General features: G+C 46.7%; 1 protein-coding gene across 1 annotated transcript in view; it reads right to left on the bottom strand.

Annotated features, from left to right (window-relative positions):
* Positions 1-5,137: 5,137 nt before the first annotated feature.
* Positions 5,138-26,237, bottom strand: part of LOC132381917 (protein polyglycylase TTLL10-like) — a 49,092-nt gene continuing 27,992 nt past the window's right edge. The window contains exons 6-11 of the mRNA XM_059951630.1: positions 25,177-25,348; positions 21,563-21,734; positions 15,951-16,091; positions 13,296-13,412; positions 9,287-9,380; positions 5,138-7,460 (exon numbers count right to left, since the gene is read on the bottom strand). Of these exons, the coding sequence (XP_059807613.1) occupies positions 6,874-7,460; positions 9,287-9,380; positions 13,296-13,412; positions 15,951-16,091; positions 21,563-21,734; positions 25,177-25,348 (1,283 nt within the window). The 3' untranslated portion in view covers positions 5,138-6,873. The remainder of the gene's footprint in view (positions 7,461-9,286; positions 9,381-13,295; positions 13,413-15,950; positions 16,092-21,562; positions 21,735-25,176; positions 25,349-26,237) is intronic.

Raw genomic sequence — 26,237 nt, 5'->3', positions numbered from 1 at the left:
AACAGGCAAGAACTTAAGACCATAAGATACAGGAGCAGAACTAGGCCATTTGGCCCATCGAGACTACTTGTCCATTTCACATTGGCTGATTCAAATTCCTCTCAGCTCCAATCCCCTGCCTTTTCCCCGTACTCCTTCCTGCCCTGACCAATCAAGGATCTATCAACCTCTGTCTTAAATATACATAAAGTCTTGGCCTCCACAGCTGCCTGTGGCAATGAATTCCACAGATTCACCACTCTCCGGCTAAAGAAATTCTTCCTCATCTCCATTCTGAAAGGATATCCCTCTATTCTGAGATGTGTCCTCTGGTCTTAGACTCTCCCAACAGTGGAAACATCCTCTCCACATCCACTCTGTCAAGGCTATTCACCATTTGATAGGTTTCAATGAGGTCACCCCTTCATCCTTCCGAATTCCAGTGAATCCAGACTCAGAGCCATCAAACGCTCTTCATGTGACCAGCCATTCAATCCTGAAATAATTTTCGTGACCCTCCTTTAAACCCTCTCCTGCTTCAGCACACTCTTTCTAAGATAAAGGGGCCCAGAACATTACATCCTTGCTTTTATGTTCTAGACCTCTTGAAATAAATGCTAACATTGCATTTGCTTTCCTCAACACAGACTCAACCTGCAAATTAACCTTTAGGGAATCCTGCACAAGGACTCCCAAGTCCCTTTGTGTCTCAGTTTTTTGTATTTTCTCACCATTTAGAAAATAATCAACCCTTTCATTTCTTTACCAAAGTGTGTGACCATACTCTTCCTGACACATAAAACATAGAATAGTACAGCACAATACAGTCCCTTCGGCCCACAATGTTGTGCTGACCCTCAAACCCTGCCTCCCATTAACCCCCCACCTTAAATTCCCCAACATACCTGTCTAGTAGTCTCTTAAACTTCACTAGAGTATCTGCCTCCACCACTGACCCAGGCAGTGCATTCCACGCATCAACCACTCTCTGAGTGAAAAACCCTCCCCTAACATCCCCCTTGAAACTCCCTCCCCTTACCTTAAAGCCATGTCCTCTTGTACAGAGCAGTGGTGCCCTGCAGAAGAGGCACTGGCTGTCCACTCTGGTCCTCTTAATATCTTGTACACCTCTATCATGTCTCCTCTCCTCCTCCTCTCCAAAGAGTAAAACCCTAGCTCCCTTAATCTCTGATCATAATCCATACTCTCTAAACCAGGCAGCATCCTGGTAAATCTCCTCTGTACCTTTTCCAATGCTTCCACATCCTTCCTATACTGAGGCGACCAGAACTGGACACAGTACTCCAAGTGTGGCCTAACTAGAGTTTTATAGAGCTGCGTCATTACATCGTGTCTCTTAAACTCTATCCCTCGACTTATGAAAGCTAACACCCCATAAGCTTTCTTAACTACCCTATCTACCTGTGAGGCAACTTTCAGGGATCTGTGGACATGTACCCCCAGATCCCTCTGCTCCTCCACACTATCAAGTATCCTGCCATTTACTTTGTACTCTGCCTTGGAGTTTGACCTTCCCATGTGTACCACCTCACACTTCTCTGGGTTGAACTCCATCTGCCACTTCTCAGCCCATTTCTGCATCCTATCAATGTCTCTCTGCAATCTTCGACAATCCTCAACACTATCTACAACACCACCAACCTTTGTGTCATCTGCAAACTTGCCAACGCAGCCTTCTACCCCCACATCCAGGACGTTAATAAAAATCACAAAAAGTGGAGGTCCCAGAGCAGATCCTTGTGGGACACCACTAGTCACAACCCTCCAATCTAAATTACTCCCTCCACCACGACCCTCTGCCTTCTGCAGGCAAGCCAATTCTGAATCCACCTTGCCAAACTTCCCTGGATCCCATGCCTTCTAACTTTCTGAATAAGCCTACCTTGTGGAACCTTGTTAAATGCCTTAATAAAATCCATGTAGATCACATCCACTGCACTACCTTCATCTATGTGCCTGGTCAGCTCCTCACCAAGAACTCTATCAGGCTTGTTAGGCACGATCTGCCCTTCACAAAGCCATGCTGACTGTCCCTGATCAGACCATGATTCTCTAAATGCCCAAAGATCCTATCTCTAAGAATCTTTTCCAACAGCTTTCCCACCACAGACGTAAGGCTCACTGGTCTATAATTACCTGGACTATCCCTACTACCTTTTTTAAACAAGGGGACAACATTTGCCTCCCTCCAATCCTCCGGTACCATTCCCATGCACAACGAGGGCATAAAGATTCTAGCCAGAGGCTCAGCAATCTCTTCCGTCACCTCGTGGAGCAGCCTGGGGAATATTCCGTCAGGCCCCGGGGACTTACCTGTCCAAAAATATTTTAACAACTTCAACACCTCCTCTCCCTTAATATCAACATGCTCCAGAACATCAACCTCACTCATATTGTCCTCACCGTCATCAAGTTCCCTCTTAGTGGTGAATACCAAAGAGAAGTATTCATTGAGGACCTCACTCACTTCCACAGCCTCCAGGCACATCTTTCCACTTTTATCTCTAATCAGTCCTACCTTCCGTCCCGTCATCCTTTTGTTCTTCACATAATTGAAGAATGCCTTGGGGTTTTCCTTTACCCTACTTGCCAAGGCCTTCTCATGCCCCCTTCTTGCTCTTCTCAGCCCCTTTTTAAGCTTTCTTACTACCCTATATTCCTCAATAGACCCATCTGATCCTTTCTTCCTAAACATGATATTCCACCTGTTTTTCCTTTGCCCATTCTCCTAATCTGTAACCTTCTGTAGCCTTTCTACTTACTCAAAGCTACCTCTGTTTCTCTGCCTATCTTCATGTTGTCTGCAAACTTTCTAACAAAGCCATTAATTCCATCATCCAAATCATTGACATATAATGTAAAAAGCATCGGTCCCAACACAGACCCTTGTGGAACACCACTAGCAGCCAACCAGAAAAGGCTCCCTTTATTCCCATTCTTTGCCTCCTGCCAGTCAGCCACTGTTTTATCTATGCTAGAATCTTTCCTGTAATATCATGGGCTCTTAGCTTACTAAGCAGGCTTAAGTGTGTCACCTTGTCAAACTCCTTCTGAATATCTAAGTAAACAACATCAATCAATTCTCCTTTGTCTATCCTGCTTGTTATTTTCCCCTGAAGAAACCATGCTGACTTCGGCCTATTTTATCATGAGCCTTCAAGTACCCTGAGACCTCATCCTTAATAATCAACTCCATCTTTCCAACCACTGATGTCAGACTAACTGGCCTATCATTTCCCTTCTTCTGTCTCTCTCCCTTCATGAAGAGTGGAGTAATATTTGCAATTTTCAGTCATCCAGAAGCATTGGAGAATCTAGTGATTCTTTAAAGATCACTACTAATATATGGAGAACCCTGACCAGAACCCTGGACGCCATCTAGTCCAAGTGATGTATTTACTTTCAGACTTCTCAGTTTCCTGTCTCTCCTAGCAATGCTAGCTTCACACACTTCATGATTGCTGACACCTGGAACTTCCACCATGCTGCTAGTGTTTTCCACAGTGAAGAATGATGTAAAATACCTATTCAGTTTGTCCACCATCTCATTGTCCCTCATTACTACCTCTCCATCATTTTCCAATGGTCCAATGTCACTCTCACATCTGTTTTGCACTTTATTAATCTGAAGAAACATCACCACAATTATCCTAAAAACTGGTATTCCACAATAGTGAGTCCTCAGGCCCCTCCTCTGCTCCCTGTACACTCTCGACTGAGTGGCCAGATTCTGCTTCAATGCTGTCTACAGGTTCACAGGTGATGCCATCCCAGTGAGCCATATCTCAAATAACCATCAGTTAGAGTACAGGAAGAAGATAGACAACCTAGTGTCATGTTGTCATGATGACAACCTTTCCCCTCAACATCAACAAAACAAAAGAGCTGGTCTTTGACCTCAGGAATGGGGGAGGGGTGCACATGCTCCCGTCTACACCAATGGTGTTGCATTTGAAAGGGTTGAGAGCTTCACGTTCCTAGAAGAGAACATCACTATAATTGGACCTTTCCTGGTCCAACCACATAGAATCCACAGCCTAGAAATCTCTCCAATGCCTCTACTTCTTGAGAAGGCTAAGCAAATTCAGCATGTCCCCACCACTCTAGAGAAATGGATGGATCACGACTTGGTACGGCAACTGCTCTGCGCATGAGCAAATGAAACCGCAGAGAGCTGTGGACACAGGTCAGCACATCACAGAAACAAGACTACCCTCCATAATCTCTGTCCATACTTCTTGTTGCCATGGTAAAGTAGCCAGCATAATCAAAACCCTCATCCACCCCAGACATTCTCCCTGATGGCATGAGACTTCCAGGTTCAAGGCAGCTTCTAACCCCCTCTTATAAGATGACTGAATGGACCCCTAATATGATAAAAAGGACTCCTGACCTCCCAATTGACCTTGTGATCTTGCACCTGCCAGCACAGCCATTTTCTCTGTAGCTGTGACACCTTTTTCTCCATTGAAGAACACAATACAATATCATTCAGGCCCAACAGCCCATATTTAACTTTCTCTAGGATCAATCTAACCCTTAGCTCTCTATTTTTCTTTTTTCTTTTATCCACATGTCTATCTAAGAGTTCCTTGAATACCTCTAATGTATTTGCCTCTACCACCGCCCGACCAGTGTGCTTCACACACCCACCACTCTCTGTGTAAAAAACCCTACCACTGACAGGCTGTCTGGACTTTCCTCCAATTTGTTATTGTCTTACCTGGTTTTACCCCACTGCACCATGTGATGACTTGATCTTGATGGACAGCAAGCAAGACAAAGTTTTTCCACTGTACCTTGATACATGTTACAATAATAAACCAAGTTACTAATTAATTTACCAATGAATTCCAGTGGCCCTATGCTCTGAAACAGGTCAATTCCTGCAACTGAATTATGTGATCTTTGCAACTGAGAAATATGGCCATAGTGCTGAAATAGAATGAGGGAGGCATCAGGATAAAAAAAGATTTTCTTTATTCCACAAAAATATCTGATACCATCCAAATAGGGACATTTTCTGTTGAGTTTAGAAACATAGAAAACCTACAGCTCAATACAGACCCTTCGGCCCACAATACTGTGCTGAACATGTGCTTACTTTAGAAATTACCTAAGGTTACCCATAGCCCTCTATTTTTCTAAGCTCCATGTACCTATGCAGGAGTCTCTTAAAAGACCCTATCGTATCTGCCTCCTCCACAGTCAGCCACTGGCTCCACTGGCAGCCCTTTCCATGCACTCACCACTCTCTGTGTAAAAAACTTACCTCTGACATCTCCTCTGTACCTACTTCCAAGCACCTTAAAACTATGCCCTCTCGTGCTAGTCATTTCAGCCCTGGGAAAAAGCCTCTGACTATCTACATGATCAATGCCTCTCATCATCTTATACACCTCTATCAGGTCACCTCTCATCCTTCATCACTCCAAGGAGAAAAGGCCAAGTTCACTCAACCTATTCTCATAAGGCATGCTCCCCAATCCAGGCAACATCCTTGTAAATCTCCTCTGCACCCTTTCTGTGGCTTCCACATCCTTCCTGTAGTGAGGTGACCAGAACTGAGCACAGTGCTCCAAGTGGGGTCTGACCAGGGTCCTATACAGCTGTAACATTACCTCTGTAACAACACCCCCAACCTTTGTGTCATCAGCAAATTTACTAACCCATCCCTCCACTTCCTCATCCAAGCCATTTATAAAAATCACAAAGAGAAGGGGTCTCAGAACATATCTCTGAGACACAACACTGGTCACTGTTCTGATCTTCCAGAGGACCAATTTTGTCTCTTGCAATCCTTTTGATCTTAACATATCTGTAGAATCAGTGAGGATTCTCCTTCGCCTTGTCTGCTGGGCCACCTCATGTCTTCTTTTCACCTTCCTGATTTTGTTCTTCAGTGTTCTCTTGCATTTCTTATACTCCACAAGTACCTCATCTGAGGAGGCTGGAGCTTAGGATGATGGTGCCCAATGGCAACTCCCTTGCTTGCATCTTTGGAAACAGCTCTACTTCTATCTTTAATATCTCCTTTTTTCTTCTTCAAGGTTCTTTTGAAGACCCTGACCTGGAGTTACACGCTGACTTTGGTTCTTTGTGGAAATGGGACCCGCTCTCAGGGCTTCACGACTGGCCGCTTTTCGATATGCCAAGGACACGGCCTGGAAGACTAGCGCACCTTGAGGGTGCTGGATTTCCGTGGCTCTGGAGGCGGGTGGATTCGAGGTCAGTGCTGCTATCTGATGTGTCGTGGGAGACGGAAGATCGTAAGCAGCAAGCTGGCTGCTGGCTGTGTGCCCAGAGACCTGAGGTCTTTGGGCACAGAGGTCAGTAAAAAGCGACACAACAAACTTTTAACACCATAAATTGACGAGTTGTTTTGTTCTGTCTTCCCTGTCGCCGTGAAATGGGGACACCTCTTCTTCCCTTATTTGGGAGAGACTCTGTGGTATATTGAATTACCGGGTGAACAAGTAGTCTTTGGGGTACTGTGAGTCCGTGTCTTTATTAATACTTGGCTGCATGTTGAGTGCTCGGTGGAGGGCACCAGTGCTTTCTCGCTGGTGGGGGAGGAGGAGTTGTTGCCTTGCTGCTACTTGTGTGTGTGTGGGGGGGGGGAAGCTGGAGGGGCTTTGGGGTTCTAACGTTTAACTGTCATTCATTCTTCAGGGCTCTCCTCTGTTTTCATGGATGTTTACAAATGAAAAGAATTTCAGGATGATATATTTCTATTATGCTGAACAATGAATGAACATTACAACACTCCCATGGGTTTCTGAGAGAAATGCTAATGTTGTAGCATTAAAGGTTTGTAAACAAGAGCTGAGGTGGCCCTTCTTGTGAATGAACTATTCAGAGAGCCACGCCTTTCTAGGCGGCATCACCTGATGCTATTTCTTCCTCTTTGGGTCTTCCCTTGAGCTCAGATGCTTTGGCAGCCATCTTGTTGAAGTGAGGGTGAAAGGTATTCCTCATCAAAGAGATGCCCTGGGGCCTGGGACCTTGCTGGGAGTTCATGAAGGGGCTTCTACTGCGTAAGGGTTTTATTTGCCCAACAGAAGGCGTTGGTCTGAGGGGTTCCAAGTTTCTGCTGACTCGGAGCTGCCCTTGGGTGTGGTGATCGTGTCTGTCTGTGCACAGGTTCAGACTGAGTTGTATAGCTGGCAGCTTCCTGTAGGAGACCAGGGAAACTGTGCTTCGCAGAATCTTTGCAGGAGCAACCACAGAATCTGATGAAGGAGACACCTTCTTCACAGGCTTGCTAGCAGCTCGGTTCAAGGGACACAGAGGCTGCTTTAGAGCTGCAGAGGACGTGTTCCTTTCTGTAATGACTGGCTTGGATCTTGTGAGGTTTCCTCGAAGATTACTGTTATGCAACAAGACAAAGTCTTTCTGGGACTGGAGTGGTAAGACTTTTAGTCCTTTATTGCACTTCCTGAATATCTCAACTACCAATTCTGAAAATAAAGAGAAGAATATTGTTGAATACACCAGTGTGACCATTTAACATAGAAAAGAGAACATTACTGCACAGTCAGCCCATGATGTTGTGCTGACCTTTTAACCTAAGATCTATCTAACCTGTCCCTCTCACATAGCCCTTCATTTTTCTATCATCCACGTGCCTATCCAAGAGCTTCACAAATGTCCCTAATATACCTGCCTCTACCACCACCCCTGGCAGGGCATTCCATGCACCCACCACTGTGTAAAAAACCTACTTCTGACAACCCTCTTACACTTCCCGTGTGCGTTGCTTGGATTTCCAGCATCTACAGACTTTCCCTTTTTTTGTGATTTAATGTATTTTCCACCAATCACTTTAAAATTATGTCATCTCCTATTAGCTTTTCCTGCCCTGGTAAAAACTCTCTGGCAGTCCACTTGATCTGTGCTTCTTATCATCTTGTCCAGGCCTGGCAAAGGAGGATGAGAGGTGCCTTTATGGAGCTGTCACCTCTCAGCTTCCTTCTCTCTGAAGAGGAGAGCCCCAGCACGTTCAACCTGTGCTCTCTAATCCAGGCAGCATCCTGGTGAATCTCCTCTGCACCCGCTCTAATCCAGGCAGCATCCTGGTGAATCTCCTCTGCACCCTCTCTAATCCAGGCAGCATCCTGGTGAATCTCCTCTGCACCCTCTCTAATCCAGGCAGCATCCTGGTGAATCTCCTCTGCACCCTCTCTAATTCAGGCAGCATCCTGGTGAATCTCCTCTGCACCCTCTCTAATCCAGGCAGCATCCTGGTGAATCTCCTCTGCATCCTCTCTAATCCAGGCAGCATCCTGGTGAATCTCCTCTGCACCCTCTCTAATCCAGGCAGCATCCTGGTGAATCTCCTCTGCACCCTCTCTAATCCAGGCAGCATCCTGGTCAATCTCCTCTGCACCCTCTCTAATCCAGGCAGCATCCTGGTGAATCTCCTCTGCACCCTCTCTAATCCAGGCAGCATCCTGGTGAATCTCCTCTGCACCCTCTATAATCCAGGCAGCAGCCTGGTGAATCTCTTCTGCAGCCTCTCTAATCCAGGCAGCATCCTGGTAAATCTCCTCTGCACCCTCTCTAATCCAGGCAGCATCCTGGTGAATCTCCTCTGCACCCTCTATAATCCAGGCAGCAGCCTGTTGAATCTCTTCTGCAGCCTCTCTAATCCAGGCAGCATCCTGGTAAATCTCCTCTGCACCCTCTCTAATCCAGGCAGCATCCTGGTGAATCTCCTCTGCACCCTCTCTAATCCAGGCAGCATCCTGGTCAATCTCCTCTGCACCCTCTCTAATCCAGGCAGCATCCTGGTCAATCTCCTCTGCACCCTCTCTAATCCAGGCAGCAGCCTGGTGAATTTCCTCTGCACCCTCTCTAATCCAGGCAGCATCCTGGTGAATCTCCTCTGCACCCTCTCTAATCCAGGCAGCATCCTGGTGAATCTCCTCTGCACCCTCTCTAATCCAGGCAGCATCCTGGTGAATCTCTTCTGCAGCCTCTCTAAAACTTGCCCATCCTTCCTATAATGAACTAAATACTCTAAGTGTGGTCTAGGCAAGATTTGATAGAGCTGCAACATTATCTCACAGCTCTTGAACTCCATCTCCTGACTAATGAAAGCCAACACCCATACACCTTATTAACAATCCTACCAACTAACACAGCAATTTTGAGGGATCTATGGATGTGGTCTTTAAGATCCTCTGTTCCTTTAGTTTATAAAATCAATCCTGCACTGCTTGGAAAATTATCTATGCCACAATCTTTTTCTACAGCAGAATGATCAAAGCAATAATCATCTTACCAAGAGCCTCGTAGACGACTTTAGGAATGACTGTTTTGAGAACTGAACAATGTCTCTGTAGAGATGGATTAGCATTCATCTCCAACAACCAGACCTGGAATACATCAAATACCGAGTTAGCAGTGAGCTTGCTCACCTTCCCGTCTCACATATCCGGGATTGGGTAGAGACGGGAACACCATCTTCCACCTCCGTCTAGTTCATACTTTGCAGAGAAGTCTTTCTATTTCTGTGTCTAAGATTTTCACAATCTGTATTAATTCTTATATGCACCTTATTGTCTACCTGCGCTGCATACTCTCTGTAACCGAACACAGGATTCTGGTGAAGGGTGCCAACCTAAAGCACAACTGTTTATTCCTCTCCATAGATGCTGTCTGATATGCTGAGTTGCTCCAGCATTTTGTGCACATTACTCCACATTCTGCATTCTGTTACTTTTTGTTCCTTATGCACTACCTCAGTACTGACACACCAACCCAGCTTCACTCTGTGCCTCAGTACCTGTGACAATAATAAACCAACTACAAATTATTTCACACCAGAATCACTATTCACAAATCAGGTAGATACGGTCGTAAAGAAAGCTTTTGGCACATCAGCCTTCTTAAATCAATGTACTGAGTACAGGAGATGGGATGTTGTGTTGAAGTCATACCAAGACGTTGGTGAGGCCTAATTTGGGGTGTTCTGTGCAGTTCTGGTCACCTACCTACAAAAACAATGTAAACAAAGTTGAAAGAATACAATTTGTAAGGATGGTGCTGGGAGAAGAGGAACAGAGTTACAAGGAAACATTGAAGAGGTTAGGATTTTATTCCTTGGAAAGTAGGAGATTGAGGGTAGATTTAATAGAGATATACAAAATTATGAGGGGTATAGATAGGGTAAGTGCAGCCAAGCTTTTTCCACTGTAGTAGGGTGGGACTACAAGTAGAGGTCATGGGTTAAGGGTGAAAGGTGAAAAATTTAAGGGGAACATGAGGGGAAACCCTCAGTCAGAGGGTTGTGAGAGTGTGGAATGAGCTGCCAGCGTAGGTGTGCATGCAAGCTCAATTTCAACACAAGAGAAGTTTGGATATGTACATGGATGGGAACACAGGTTTCCAACCTGAGTTTCACAGACCCCTTGATTAATGATATTGGTCCATGGCACAGGAAAGGTTGCAATGGGAGGGATATAGAAGGCTATTATCCAAGCGTAGGTTGATGGGACTTAGCAGTTTAAATGGTTTGGCATGGACTAAATGGGCCAAAAGGCCTGTTTCTGAGCTGTATTTCTCTATGACTCTATGTGTGAGTTGGATAATTGTTGCTGACCTAGTAGGATGAGAACTTACCAGGGATGATGACACAACAAATGAATTAATTTTTTTGGTAATCTCTCCTGATTAAGGAGGTAACCCAATGGTAAATGTTGAGACTGACAGGTACAGCTGTTGTTGCTGGTTGGTATCCATCAGGCTTTAAGATCAAAGACCATGAGATATCGGAGCAGAATTAGACCATCCGGCCCATCAAGTCTGCTCTACTATTCAATCATTGCTGACTTTTGTTTCTAACGCATTCTCCTGCTTTAACTCCTTAACCAGTAAGTTTTTTATACAGAGAGTGGTGGGTGTGTAGAATACACTGCCAGTGAAGGTGGTAGTGGCAGGTACAATGGGGTCTTTTAAGACACTCTTAGGTAGGTACATGGAGATTAGAAAAATAGAGGGCTATACGGTGGGGAAATTCTAGGCAGGTTACATGGTCGGCACAACATTGTAGGCCGAAGGGCCTGTAATATGCTGTAGTTTTCTATGGTCTATGGTCAATCAAGAATCTATGAGTCTCTGCCTTAAATACACTCAATGATGGCCTCTACAGTCCTCCCTTTGTAGGAAAGAATTCCATAGATTCACTACCCTCTGACTGAGTAAATTTCTCTTCAGCCTAAGTTCTAAAGGGACGTCCCTTTACACTGAGGCTGTGCCATTAGATCCTAGACTCTTATACTGATGGCAGAAATATGTCCCTGGTCACTTTATCCAGGCCTTTCAGTGAGACTTGACCCCCCCCCCCCCCCCACCCCCATCCTTCTGGATTCCAGAGATATCAAACGCTCCTCATAATGAATTCTGGTAATCATTCTGGTGAACCTCCTCTACAGCCAGCTCCATCATGGGAACAACCTTCCCTGCCATCAAGAACATCCTCATTAGGCCAAGCCCAAGAGGGTGGCATCGTTTTTAAGGATGATGGGTCAGTGATAATAAACTTGATTCTGATTTGAGACATGCCCTCTTCTCATTACTACCATCAGGGAGGTGGTACAGGAGCCTGAAGAACCACACTCAATAATTTAAGAACAGTTTCTTGCCTTCTGCCATCAGATTTATGAACAGTCCTGAACCCAAAAACACTATCTTATTGTCTGTCTTTTGTACTGTTTATTTACATGAGCAGCTTGTAGGTAATTTTGATTGTACAAGGAACACATTTCACGAGCTACACAATGCCAGTGATAATAAAGCTGATCCTGCTCTGGTCATTTACTGAACTCCCTGTCCCTGTGGTATTCTGCATGTGGTTCTGCAGCACTTGCGAGGTGAACTGTGGATCTAGTTAGTCACCGTTCCCTGACTGCTTCCAGCATGAGCTTCACCCCTATGTCCACTAGAGGTCGCTGTTTCCCACTCATAACCAGCTAATGGGGCCAAGCTGAGCAGTCAGTCACTCACTGGTTACCTGCCAACTGCCGGTGTTAACATCCCAGGAAAGTGCTATTACCATCTTGGGCAAATGAGGATGTCAGCAGGAAGCGAGGCCCTTTCCATCCCAGTGAATTCTCAGTGAACCCAGTCAACTGTGTTTTCATATGATCTGTACCCAGGAAGTTGGGGTCTCCAAGGTCACCAGTGGAAAACCACCCCCATTCCTGCAGCTCCAGGATGATCTGAACGGTCCCAGGCACCATAGGGACTTGGTTCTGGTTGTATTGTGATATGTGTAATGTTCAAGAAGAAATGTCAGGGGTCAGAAATCATGGGTTTGGAGTAGGAGCAAGGTGATGGAGAAGGGGCAGGTTAAGGGTTGGCTGCTGGAGCTTTTGGATGGGAAGGTGGGGGAAGAATAATCAAATTTGTAGTTGGGGAGTGGGAGTGATGTGGTATACTCCTCACCACAGGCCAGTGGCCAACTTTCAAAAGTTCAAAGTGCAAAGTAAATTTATTTTCAAAGGAGGTATATGTTACCATATACTTCCCTGAGAGCTGATAAGCGTGCATTCTGGGAGCTGGAGTGTGGGCAATGTGAGTCTGAGGGGCCCATGGTGGAAGACCATGCTGAAGGGGATGGGGGTTTGGAATCAACTGCCTGAGGTAGGGGCACATAAAGGATTTCACACTATAGTACAAAGGTTTTGTGATGAGTGGAGGTGTAGCACACATTGGACTTTTGAAGCAGCCAAAGTTCCCTCTATGTTGTGTACACAATGTACTGTGAAGAGCATTCTTACTGGTTGCATCACTGCCTGGTATGGAGAGGCCACTGCACAGGATTGGAAAAAGCTGCAGAAAGGTGTAAACTCAGTCAATTCCATCATGGGCACTACCTTCCCACAATTGAGGACATCTGCAAAAGATGATGCCTCAGAAAGGCGGCATCAATCATTAAGGTCCCCCATCACCCCGGCCATACCCTCTTCTCACTGCTACCATCAGGAAGGAGGTACAGGAGCCTGAAGGCACACACTCAACGTTTCAGGAACAGCTTCTTCCCCTCTGCCATCAGATTACTGAATGGACTATGAAACCATGAAGACTACCTGAATATTGTTTTGTTCTCTTTTTACTTAATTTAATTTATAAATCTTTTTATCATTTATAATTTTTTTATTATTGTTGTAACACAACAAAAGTCACAACATATGCCAGATATATTAAACCTGATTCTGATTCTGAATAAATGACTGGACTCTGATAATGAAGCAAAGCTGGTGACAGAGAAGGAGGAAACGGGACATTACCTTGAAGTCGTGATCAATGATAAAGTCGCAGCCCAATAGATCGAACAAGCCAAGTTTACATTCCAGTTTCCCCTTGACAGCAGAGAAACACTGTGCCATGATTTGCTGCATTCTCTTCTGCAAGGAAGGTGTAGAGTTTTCAATAGCACTTTTTCATTCAGGCTCCTGATCTCATTTCCAAGGGAGAGCACTCGTACTCTGTTTACCCCTTTCCTACCATCATCCCTTCTCAACATTCCTACTCTCCCTGGAGTGACAGAACATTAGAGGTCAGGAGGACTCCTTCTGGCCCATCTTGTCTGTGGCAACTCTTACCTGAGCAGCTCACTGATTCCACCACCCTGTAGCCGTGCAAAGTCTTTGACTGCTGACCTATCCAACTCCCTGCTAAAGGGACTTGCAGCCTGTTTTGGGTCAGGCTGAAGATGAAACAGCTAGAGGCTGTAAGTTTAATTATCATGCCAGAAACGAGATCCAAAGCCAGGCTGAGCCTGTGGGTGCTACACTTCAACAAGTGGGGTCCATTGGATAAGGCATTAAACTGCCCGTTCTTCACAAAGAATGCAGAGGATCCCAATGGTTACCCTGGGACCACGTCCTAATTCTGCAGCAGTTTTCAGAAAAACAAAGGGGTTTTCTTGAAGTTCTGGCCAATGTTTTTCTAACACAAGTTATCTGACTCATTTATGTTATAGTTTGCCGGACATTGGCATCTGCTAATTAATTGTTCTTTTCCCTTTGTTAAATGACAGCTCTTCTAAAACACTGCAGTGTGTAAAGAACCTTGGCAAGTCCTGAGTCTATGAAAAGTCCACATCTGTCTGGCTAGAGATCCCGGATCCATATCTCAGAATCTGAAGTCAGGTAGTGCCTGACCCGTTCGTGGGCTATTACGGATCCTCCGGGTAGTGTTCCACACTAGTTAACCCCCATACCCCATGCCTCCTCCATCCATTACCCCAATCACTGCAATGCTCTGTAAAACACTTTAACCACTATTTATAAAGCTGTTTATATTGTAAATACATGCTGCTATTTATGTACTTATGCACATTTTATTGCACATCTGTATTTTAACTTCTAACTTGATTTTTATATAATTCTTTATAATTGTTAAATCTTGTTTTTGTTGCATGTTACAACAACACACCACAGCAAATTTCTAATCCACGTAAATGTGAATGGTGAATAAAGCTGATCCTTGATCCTGTGTGTGCCTGAGGCAGCAGGTCCCATCCTCAGAGTCAGGAGGAGAAGGGTAGCTTAGCACCCAAAGGTTCACTTGGGTCTAACAGCATTGGTGGACTTTATACATCAAGGAGCCACAGGCCTATCCCTATCAGGGACAAATGCTCCTCATCCCCAACACTGTAGCGTTAACACAACATTATTACAGCTTGAGGCATCGGAGTTTGGAGTCCAATCCCAGCATCCACTGTGAGAAGTCTCTGTCAATAGACAATAGACAGTAGGTGCAGGAGTAGGCCATTCAGCCCTTCTAGCCAGCACCACCATTCATGGTGATCATGGCTGATCATACACAATCGGTACCCCGTTCCTGCCCTCTCCCGATATCCCTTGACCCCGCTATCTATAAGAGCTCTATGTAACTCTCTCGTGAATGCATCCAGAGACTTGGCCTCCACTGCCTTCTGGGGCAGAGCATTCCACATATTCCACACACTGTCCTCCCCGTGCCATGGGAGGGTTTTCCCCGGTGCGCACCACAGTCCAGAGCCTTGCCCAGTAGGTTATTGTAAATTGTCCGTGATTAGGTTTGGGTTAAATTGGGGCTCTTGGGGGTTGCTGGGCAGTGTGGGTGGTTGGGCCAGAGGGTCTATTCCACACTGCATTTCTAAATAAGTAAATAAAACCACTGAATCAGTGCTTCCATTCAGCACGAAGCACAAATAACCTACAGCCTTAGTTTGAAAACAATTGTCTGACTGGCCAAAAGGCCAGGGGCAGCACATGTTGCCATGGAAATCATCACTGACCCAGAGTCAGGAGGTGCCCTCACTCACATCTAGAACAATCTTTCCTAGTTTGTTCAATGGTTCCATCTGACAATATTTTAAAAAATCATGGGATCACTTCTCATTGCCAGCCTAGCGACCACAACACAATCCAGTTAGACCATAAGACACAGGAGCAGAATAAGACCATTTGGCCCATCGATTCTGCTCCTCCATTCCATCATGGCTGATTTATTTTCCCTCTCAACCCAGATTTCCTGCCTTCTCCCCATAACTTTTGACACCCTGGCTAATCAAGGACCTAATAACCTCTGCTTTAAATATACTCAATGTCATGGCCTCCACAGCCGTCTGTGGCAATGAATTGTACAGATTCACTACCCCTTGGCTTTTGAAATTCCTCCTCATCTCTGTTCTAAATGGATGTTCCTTCATTCTAAGACTGTGCCCTCTGGTCCCACTATAGGAAACATTCTCTCCACATCCACTCTATCTAAGCCTTTCAATATTCAATGAGTTCCCCCTCATTCTTCTGTACACCAGTGAGTACAGGCTCAGAGCTATCAAAGACTCATTACACGTTAACTCTTTCATTCCCGGATCAGTAAAGGCCAGTGTACGTAGATATGATTACAGAGCACCATCTGGTGAGAGCAGCAGGTAGGGAATGCACACTTACAGCAAACACAGTGAAGACCCAGTTCTTTGGAAGACCTTTTGCTTGCATGTACTTCTCATTAATGTAGTCGTTCAGGTGTTCCATCGACCAGACTGTGTCCTCCTTCATGTCACTGTACCTGGGGTTCTTTTTCTGGATGGCCTGTGGGTGAAACAAAAATCACAAGACGGAAACTAGTGAAGTCAAACCACCTCTTCAGAGCAGTTGGGAGACCAGCAGACCTTCTGGAAAATGCAAGGTGAATTATTGAATGGCAGAGGTGAAAGGACACCTCAGGCCTGTAGTTGTGGCAGTGATGGACAGACAGTAAGGAAGAAATCACAGGGGTCTGGGGATAGAAACTGTACCTCAGAGAGGAACAGATTAGGTTGCAAAGCTACAGGCTGTTACTTCCAGGCCAGAGGAAGGCCCTTTGTTGTTGGTGTGACCGCCCCTCACTTATTCTGCCAGCTATTGAGCACTGGCAAACCGGTGTTGAGGCACTGGCGAATCTCCGATCTGTCTGAATTTTCTCATCCATGTGTATGTTCCTAAGTGCATCCGATGTTGGGGCACTGGCAAATTTCCGATCCCTCTCATCCGTGTGTCTGTATCCAAATGCAGCTGGTGGCTCTTTGACTACATTGTTCCCTTTCTATCACAGTATGTTGGGCAACTTTAAATCACACGATTTTGTTTGATAATGCTCCTATAGAGTACCTTTGGACATCTTACAAAATGAATTTCCTTTGACGTGCTTCCCTCAGTGCTGGTGAATGTTTACGCTTCTCAACCAAAAACTGGGGAAACCTGAGGGAGAAGATCTTCACTAAGGGTGGTGAGAGCGTGGAACGAGCGGCCAGAGGAAGTGTTGGATATGAGTTTGATTTCAACGTTTAAGAGAAGTTTGGATAGGTACATTGATGGGAGGGATATTGAGGGCTATGCTCTGAGTACAGGTCGATGGGATTAGGCAGTTTAACAGCTTGGCACGGAAAAAGAAGTCTTTCATTGATCTGTTATTGTTTTTATTCTATACATTTATTGAGTATGCCCACAAGAAAATGAATCTCAGGGTTGTATATGATGATATATATGTACTTTGATAACAAGTTTACTTTGAACTTTGAAGGGCCTGTTCCTGTGCTGTTAGGATCTTTAATTCTATAATTATGACTCTGTTTTGCTTCAATCAGACCAGTTTCTGTTCTGAATTTAGGAACCATAATTCTCATGAAGATTTACCTCCTTACTAATGGTTCCAGCTACTTCAGGAGGAATATATCGGCTGCGTTCTGCAAGAATGTGCAATGCGGTAAACCACGCTTGTCAAAACCTAATCCTTTCATTGACCAATAATTCACTCATTGGGCAAAGAGCAAATTTCTAGCTGGTGTGTTTGCAGACAACCAGTCCCAGGAAACCTCAGGCAAACACCTGGTAGTTCAGGGCGTCCTTGGCCAGATCACGAGGTTTACTGGGGTAAGCAGTCTTGGCCAGATCACGAGGTTTACTGGGGTAAGCAGTCTTGGCCAGATCACGAGGTTTACTGGGGTAAGCAGTCTTGGCCAGATCACGAGGTTTACTGGGGTAAGCAGTCTTGGCCAGATCACGAGGTTTACTGGGGTAAGCAGTCTTGGCCAGATCACGAGGTTTACTAGGGTAAACGTCCTTGGCCAGATCACGAGGTTTACTGGGGTAAACGTCCTTGGCCAGATCACGAGGTTTACTGGGGTAAGCAGTCTTGGCCAGATCACGAGGTTTACTGGGGTAAACGTCCTTGGCCAGATCACGAGGTTTACTAGGGTAAATGTCCTTGGCCAGATCATGAGGTTTACTGGGGTAAACGTTCTTGGCCAGATTACGAGGTTTACTAGGGTAAACGTCCTTGGCCAGATCACGAGGTTTACTAGGGTAAGCAGTCTTGGCCAGATCACGAGGTTTACTGGGGTAAGCAGCCTTGACAGATCACGAGGTTAACTGGGGTAAGCAGCCTTGACAGATCACGAGGTTTACTGGGGTAAGCAGCCTTGACAGATCACGAGGTTTACTGGGGTAAGCAGCCTTGACAGATCACGAGGTTAACTGGGGTAAGCAGCCTTGACAGATCACGAGGTTTACTGGGGTAAGCAGTCTTGGCCAGATCACGAGGTTTACTGGGGTAAGCAGTCTTGGCCAGATCACGAGGTTAACTGGGGTAAACGTTCTTGGCCAGATCACGAGGTTTACTAGGGTAAACGTCCTTGGCCAGATCACGAGGTTTACTGGGGTAAGCAGTCTTGCCAGATCACGAGGTTTACTGGGGTAAGCAGTCTTGGCCAGATCACGAGGTTTACTAGGGTAAACGTCCTTGGCCAGATCACGAGGTTTACTGGGGTAAGCAGTCTTGACCAGATCACGAGGTTTACTGGGGTAAACGTCCTTGGCCAGATCACGAGGTTTACTAGGGTAAACGTCCTTGGCCAGATCATGAGGTTTACTGGGGTAAACGTTCTTGGCCAGATTACGAGGTTTACTAGGGTAAACGTCCTTGGCCAGATCACGAGGTTTACTAGGGTAAGCAGTCTTGGCCAGATCACGAGGTTTACTGGGGTAAGCAGTCTTGACCAGATCACGAGGTTTACTGGGGTAAGCAGTCTTGGCCAGATCACGAGGTTAACTGGGGTAAACGTTCTTGGCCAGATCACGAGGTTTACTAGGGTAAACGTCCTTGGCCAGATCACGAGGTTTACTGGGGTAAGCAGTCTTGCCAGATCACGAGGTTTACTGGGGTAAGCAGTCTTGGCCAGATCACGAGGTTTACTAGGGTAAACGTCCTTGGCCAGATCACGAGGTTTACTGGGGTAAGCAGTCTTGGCCAGATCACGAGGTTTACTGGGGTAAACGTCCTTGGCCAGATCACGAGGTTTACTAGGGTAAACGTCCTTGGCCAGATCATGAGGTTTACTGGGGTAAACGTTCTTGGCCAGATTACGAGGTTTACTAGGGTAAGCAGTCTTGGCCAGATCACGAGGTTTACTGGGGTAAGCAGTCTTGGCCAGATCACGAGGTTTACTGGGGTAAGCGTCCTTGGCCAGATCACGAGGTTTACTGGGGTAAGCAGTCTTGGCCAGATCACGAGGTTTACTGGGGTAAGCGTCCTTGGCCAGATCACGAGGTTTACTGGGGTAAGCAGTCTTGGCCAGATCACGAGGTTTACTGGGCTAAACAGTCTTGGCCAGATTACGAGGTTTACTGGGGTAAGCGTTCTTGGCCAGATCACGAGGTTTACTGGGGTAAGCGTCCTTGGCCAGATCACGAGGTTTACTGGGGTAAGCGTTCTTGGCCAGATCACGAGGTTCACTAGGGTAAGCCAATGTTGAATAACCAACAAAAATGTCCGTTATTGTTGAATGGAAACATCAGTGAATATGAGCAATCAGCACGGCTATGGAACATACTCGAACTGCTCCTCCCAAGCCTGTGTCTGAAGGGATTGAAACTCCGACAGGAATTGTTCAGACTCAGGCTTTTTACAAACCATGACAATTGCTTCATAATCTTCAATGAAAATTACAAAAGGATCAATTGAAAGGGTGCCGAGGTGCTCATACTGGGAGGGTTTGGGAAAGCTGTTGATGTGGGTATGTTTGGCCCCTCTCTGGGGCTGCTGGGTAATTGGTTCGGTGCTAATGAACATCTGCCCTGAATTGAGCTGGGCTGCCCCAGTCTCAGCTGCACAATTCCCCGTGCACCGCAGAGACACGCACAAACAACAGAGAATCTACAGACTCCTTTGAATTCCCGGTTTAGAGAAGGGATTGGTTTGTGTTGCAATGAAAACACAGCCTGCCTCCTGTCATCAATGTTGTCTGCTCTCTCTGCACAGAGTCAGAATCACCGGCATAAGTCGTGAAATTTGTTATGCAGCAGCAGTACGTTGTAATACATAATAAAAACTATATATATATTAAAAAGTTAAATAAATAGTGCAACAACAGAGGGGAGAAATAGTGAGGTAGTGTTCATGGGTTCACTGTCCGTTCAGAAATGAGATAGTGGAGGTGAAGAAGCTGTTCCTGTTGTGTGTCTTCAGACACTTTTACCTCCTCCTTGGTGGTAGTAATGAGAAGAGGGCATGTTCTGGGTGATGGGGGTCCTTAATGATGTTTGGCATCTATTTGAGGCATCGTTCCTTGAGGATGTCCTGGCTGCTGGGGGGGTTTGTGGAGCTGACTGTGTTCATGGCCGTCTGCAGCTTATTCCTGTAGCCCCCCCACCCCCCAGCCTGCCTCCCCCATAGCAGACGGCGATGTAGCCTGTTAGAATGACAGCATCTGTAATGACTAAATGATGTGATAGGAATTTTGTGGCTACTCTCAATACCAAAGGCTTTTTGATTTAAAGGGATTGTAATTCAGGAGAAGAGCAGGTCCCTTGCAGTGGGGATAGAGGGTAATGGAACACTGGCAAGTTAATACAGGAATGTACGTAACTGTGGTGAACTACATATACCTGTCTGGACACGCCCCTCTGCTGACTGCTGCTGTGGCTCCTCCCACAGGCCCCTGTATAAAGGCGATTGGAGGCACTGCTCCTCCCTCAGTCTCCAGGATGTTGTGTGGTGGTCTCTTGCTACTAATCGTGGTCTCTTGCAGCTAATAAAAGCCTATCGTTTGCCTCCTGTCTCCGAGAGTTATTGACACTTGGAATTGAGATGGATCGGTTGGTTTTCAAGTCACTTACTGTCACTTGGTGAATTATTATTTTGAACTGTGTGCTTACACAGAACAGAGTCAGAATCAGAACCAGGTTCACTGTAACAACGACAAATTTTCCAACTTATCTCAGTGATAATAAACTTCTTTGTGAAACAGGCCATTCAGCCCAATTTACCCTGCTGCTCACCTGAGCCTGTCCCGTTTGCTTTTGTCGAAGGCTTCCCTATCCACATACCTGTCTTATTAACTGTTCACTGAACCTGCCTGTTACTGCGGTACTAACTGCTGTACAAAGAAATCCTCGTGCATGAACACTTCACACACTTCCACATTTACTCTATGTTCTTGTTATTTTCTACTGAAGATGAATCTGTGCACTCAGGTTGTCTAAAGTGCTCTGAGCCCCTCTGTGTTCTCACCGTTCACAGTTCAACCCGTTTTGTGTCATCAGCAAACTCAGATAGATTGCGTTTGTTCCCCTCATGAGACAAACCGACCCATCATGTGAAAGCCCCGTGCCCCCTGCAGTATCCCACTGGTCACTGATTGCCATCCCCTTTATTCCCACTCCCTCTACCAGCTGTTCAACAACTCTCCATCTATGCCAGCACCTTCTCCCAGTCCCATGTGCCTTAATGTTACAGAATAATCAGTTAAGTGGGATTTTAACAAGGATCTTCTTAGGGTTCAAATCCACCACATACACTGGTTGTCCCTTCTCCATTCTAACAGTTACACAGCCAATTATCTCCTGTAGATTTGTCAAACTCCCTTCCGTAAATCTGTCTGCACTTTGTCCTCCTGCACTAACACTGCCCCATGTCCAGTTATCGATACTTTATGTTGTAGCATCTACAGAACTATCTACACACTTCTGATTTATAAATGTTATCATTCAGAAGGGAAAATGCCAGAGGATATTGTTCAACCCACCTGATTAGTCAGGTGACTTGTCAGATCATCGGAGAGCAGATCGTATTTATTACATGACAATTTCACGTAACCATGACAGAAGAAGATCATGTAAGGGGAGGTGCAGGCGATCAGGAGGAAGGAGCGGACGTCGAACTTCCTCCCCTCCAGGAGTAGTGGTTTGTCCAGGTATCTGTTGGTGAGAAACAAAATCAGTGTCGTTGGAATCCACGGGACCAGAGGAGTGAGAGCTTTGTCACTTCCTGACTTCATTCATGCCAGCAGCAGTTCTCATACCAATCCGCAGAGAGGGAGCAACCTCCGCTGAAACACACACTGCCCACTGTCCCACAGGAACAGATAACCAGGAGCAGGAGAAGGCCACTCGGCCCATCTGTGCTGCCCCAGTGTTCAGTACGATCAGGGCTGATTGGTACAGGAGTCAGCTCCCCGTCACCCTCAGTTCCTCGATTCATTAAGGGCTTACCCATTCCCACCTAATGATCCGGCCTCCATCACCCTGGGCAATATTTAACTCCCTCTGAGGGAAGACATTTCTGCAGACCCATTTTAAATGACCAACCCTGTATTTATTTACTTATTTTTGAGATGCAGCAAGGAACAGACCCTTCTGTCCCTTTGAGCAGAGCCTAATTTACAGTGACCAATTAACCTACTAACTCATCTGTCTTTGGACTGTGGGAGGAAACTGGAGCACCTACGTGATCACTGGGAGAACGTACAAGCTCCCTACAGGCAGCAGCGGGAATTGGATCTGGGTTGCTGGTTCTGTAAAACATTGTGCTAACCACTACACCCCAGTGCTGCGACTGTACTGTACCTGTGTCTCTTCCAATGGTGAAAACATCTGAACATTTCCCTGTCAACCCCCAACCCCCACTCATCCATCACTCTTCGGCCCCCAACCCCCACCCATCCATCACACGTAAGCCCCCCAACCCCACCTATCCATCACATGTAAGCCCCAACCCCACCTATCCATCACACGTAGGCACCCCATCCCCCACCCATCCATCACACATAAGCCCCCCAACCCCACCTATCCATCACATGTAGGCCCCCAACCCCACCTATCCATCACATGTAAGCCCCCAACCCCACCTATCCATCACATGTAAGCCCCAACCCCACCTATCCATCACACGTAGGCACCCCATCCCCCACCCATCCATCACACGTAGGCCCCTAACCCCACCCATCCATCACCCTTAGGCCCCGAACCCCCACCGTTCCATCACATGTAGGCCCCCAACCCCACCCATCCATCACCCTTAGGTCCCCAACCCCCACCCGTCCATCACACGTAGGCCCCCAACACCCACCCATTCATCACCCTTAGGCCCCCAACCCCCACCCATCCATCACACGTAGGCCCCCAACCCCACCCATCCATCACCCTTAGGCCCCCAACCCCCACCCATCCATCACACGTAGGCCCCCAACCCCACCCATCCATCACCCTTAGGCCCCCAACCCCCACCCGTCCATCACACGTAGGCCCCCAACACCCACCCATCCATCACCCTTAGGCCCCCAACCCCCACCCATCCATCACACGTAGGCCCCCAACCCCACCCATCCATCACCCTTAGGCCCCAACCTCCACCCATCCATCACACGTAGGCCCCCAACCCCACCCATCCATCACACATAGGCCCCCAACCCCCACCCATCCATCACCCTTGGGCTCCAACCCCCACCCATCCATCATATGTAGGCCCCCAAACCCACCCATCCATCACTCTTAGGTCCCCAACTCCAAACAAGGAAATTCTTTTGCTTTTGCATTTGTACAGGGCCCTGGTGAGACCACACCTGGAGTATTGTGTAAAATTTTGGTCTCCAGGGTTAAGGAAGGACATCCTGGCTGTAGAGGAAGTGCAGCGTAGATTCACGAGGTTAATTCCTGGGACGTCCGGACTGTCTTACGCAGAGAGTTAGAGAGACTGGGCTTGTACACGCTGGAATTAAGGAGATTGAGAGGGGATCTGATTGCAACATATAAGATTATTAAGGGCTTGGACAAGATAGAGACAGGAAGTATGTTCCAGATGCTGGGAGAGTCCAGTACCAGAGGGCATGGTTTGAGAGTAAGGGGTAGGTCATTTAGGACAGAGTTAAGGAAAAACTTCTTCTCCCAGAGAGTTGTGGGGGTCTGGAATGCACTGCCTCGGAAGGCAGTGGAGGCCAATTCTCTGGATGCTTTCAAGAAGGAGCTGGATAGGTATCTTATGGATAGGGGTATCAAGGGACATGGGGACAAGGCAGGAACCGGGTATTGATAGTAGATGATGAGCTATGATCTCAGAATGGTGGTGCAGGCTCGAAGGGCCGAATGGTCTACTTCTGCACCTATTGTCTATTGTCACCCATCCATCACCCTTAGGCCCCAACCCCCACCCCTCCATCACACATAGGCCCCCAACCCCCACCCATCCATCACCCTTTGGTCCCCAACCCCACCCATCCATCACTCAGGCCCCAACCCCCACCCATCCATCACACATAGGCCCCCAACCCCCACCCATCCATCATACGTAGGCCCCCAACCCCACCCATCCATCACCCTTAGGCCCCAACCCCTACCCATCCATCACCCTTAGGTCCCCAACCCCCACCCATCCATCACTCTTAGGTCCTATATGTTTGAAGAAGGTTTCCCTTACATTCTTCTAAAGTCCAAGGATTGAGGAATCCTGTTGGCAAGGAGAGACGGGCTAGGTGGAAACAGGAGTTGACTGAGGGGTCAGTTAGCTGAACTATGACATCACAAGACAGGACAAACAGAAGGGATGAGTTTCCCTCAGAAGAGAAATCAGATATCAGGGGATATGGATTTAGGTAATTGATAGAGGATTAATTGAGATTAACTCTCAGCATATTTACATAGTTCCTGGAGAAGGTCAGGCCCGTGACCTACAGAGCAATAGACCAGCTACTGGGAGAGAATACGACGGACTGTGAGGCATGTTACAGCTGGAACAGGCCTATCCAGGCCCACAGTCCTATCCAAAGTGATTTCCTGAGGGAGGACAGGTGGCAGTTTGAGGATACAGATTTATGATTGGCCAAAGAGCCAATACTGACAAGCAAATGTGGCCCCCGGACACAATGATAGGATATCAGCTGAGGGATGAATATTGGGGGAGAACCACTGCTGTCCTTTGAAACATTTTCACATGATCTTCTGTGTTTCTGTGAGAAATGTTTACAGTCATGTCTGAGTTTCAGAGCCTATAGCATACAGGAGGGGCAGACAATGACAGGGGTCCTGAACCTGAAACCTTTGACCCAGACATGTGCCACACAGTAATGTGTGTGACCTGATTCTTGGTGTGTATTGTACAGGTTTCAGGTTGCCTGACAGTCTGATTGTACCTTGGTATGTGTTGTACAGGGTTTCAGTTGTCTGACAGTCTGATTGTATGTTGGTGTGTATTTTACAGGTTTCAGGTTGTCTGGCAGTCTGATTGTTCATTGGAGTGTATTGTAAAAGATTCAGGTTGACTAACAGTCTTGGTGTGTACTTTACAGGTTTCAGGTTGCCTGACAGTCCGATTGTACCTTGGGGGTATATTGTGTATGTTTCAGGCTCCCTGACAGTATGATTCTACCTTTGCACGATTCTGTTGAAGGGTAAACTGCTGTAACTCATCCTGCTGTTAGCGTCCTGTTCCACGCTCTCTACCTTTCTACGGAACTCCAGCAAGTCTTCTGGACACTTTAGCAGGAAGATCCCTCGACCCAGATTTGATCCACCTGGTTTGGAAATCCAGACAGACCCATCTGTGTGAACAGAAACAAGGATAACAGTCCTTTGGCAGAAGGAAATAACCAATCCTAGAAAACATAAAAATTTTTTCTACAGATTATTGTAGGGCCAGGAAGAAAGGGTAAACAACATGCACACGCCAACCCCACCTCTGCTGGTCATAGCACAGTAGACTAATCCCCAGTGCCACCGGAGGTCTGTTTTAGTCATAGCACTGTAGACCAATCCCCAGTGCCACTGGAGGTCTGTTGTTAGTCATAGCACTGTAGACCAATTCCCAGTGCCACTGGAGGTCTGTTGTTAGTCATAGCACTGTAGACCAATCCCCAGTGCCACCGGAGGTCTGTTTTAGTCATAGCACTGTAGACCAATCCCCAGTGCCACTGGAGGTCTGTTGTTAGTCATAGCACTGTAGACCAATTCCCAGTGCCACTGGAGGTCTGTTGTTAGTCATAGCACTGTAGACCAATCCCCAGTGCCACCGGAGGTCTGTTTTAGTCATAGCACTGTAGACCAATCCCCAGTGCCACTGGAGGTCTGTTGTTAGTCATAGCACTATAGACCAATCCCCAGTGCCACCAGAGGTCTGTTGTCAGTCATAGCAGTGTAGACCAATCCCCAGTGCCACCGGAGGTCTGTTGTCAGTCATAGCACTGTAGACCAATCCCCAGTGCCACTGGAGGTCTGTTTTAGTCATAGCACTGTAGACCAATCCCCAATGCCACCGGAGGTCTGTTGTTAGTCATAGCACTGTAGACCAATCCCCAGTGCCACTGGAGGTCTGTTGTTAGTCATGGCACTGTAGACCAATCCCCAGTGCCACTGGAGGTCTGTTGTTAGTCATAGCACTGTAGACCAATCCCCAGTGCCACTGTAGGTCTGTTGTTAGTCATAGCACTGTAG

The sequence above is a fragment of the Hypanus sabinus genome, chromosome 27 (genome assembly GCF_030144855.1).
Source record: "Hypanus sabinus isolate sHypSab1 chromosome 27, sHypSab1.hap1, whole genome shotgun sequence".
NCBI lineage: Eukaryota > Metazoa > Chordata > Chondrichthyes > Myliobatiformes > Dasyatidae > Hypanus > Hypanus sabinus.
Note: the sequence above shows the minus strand (reverse complement) of the source record. Positions and strands in the feature narration are given on the sequence as shown.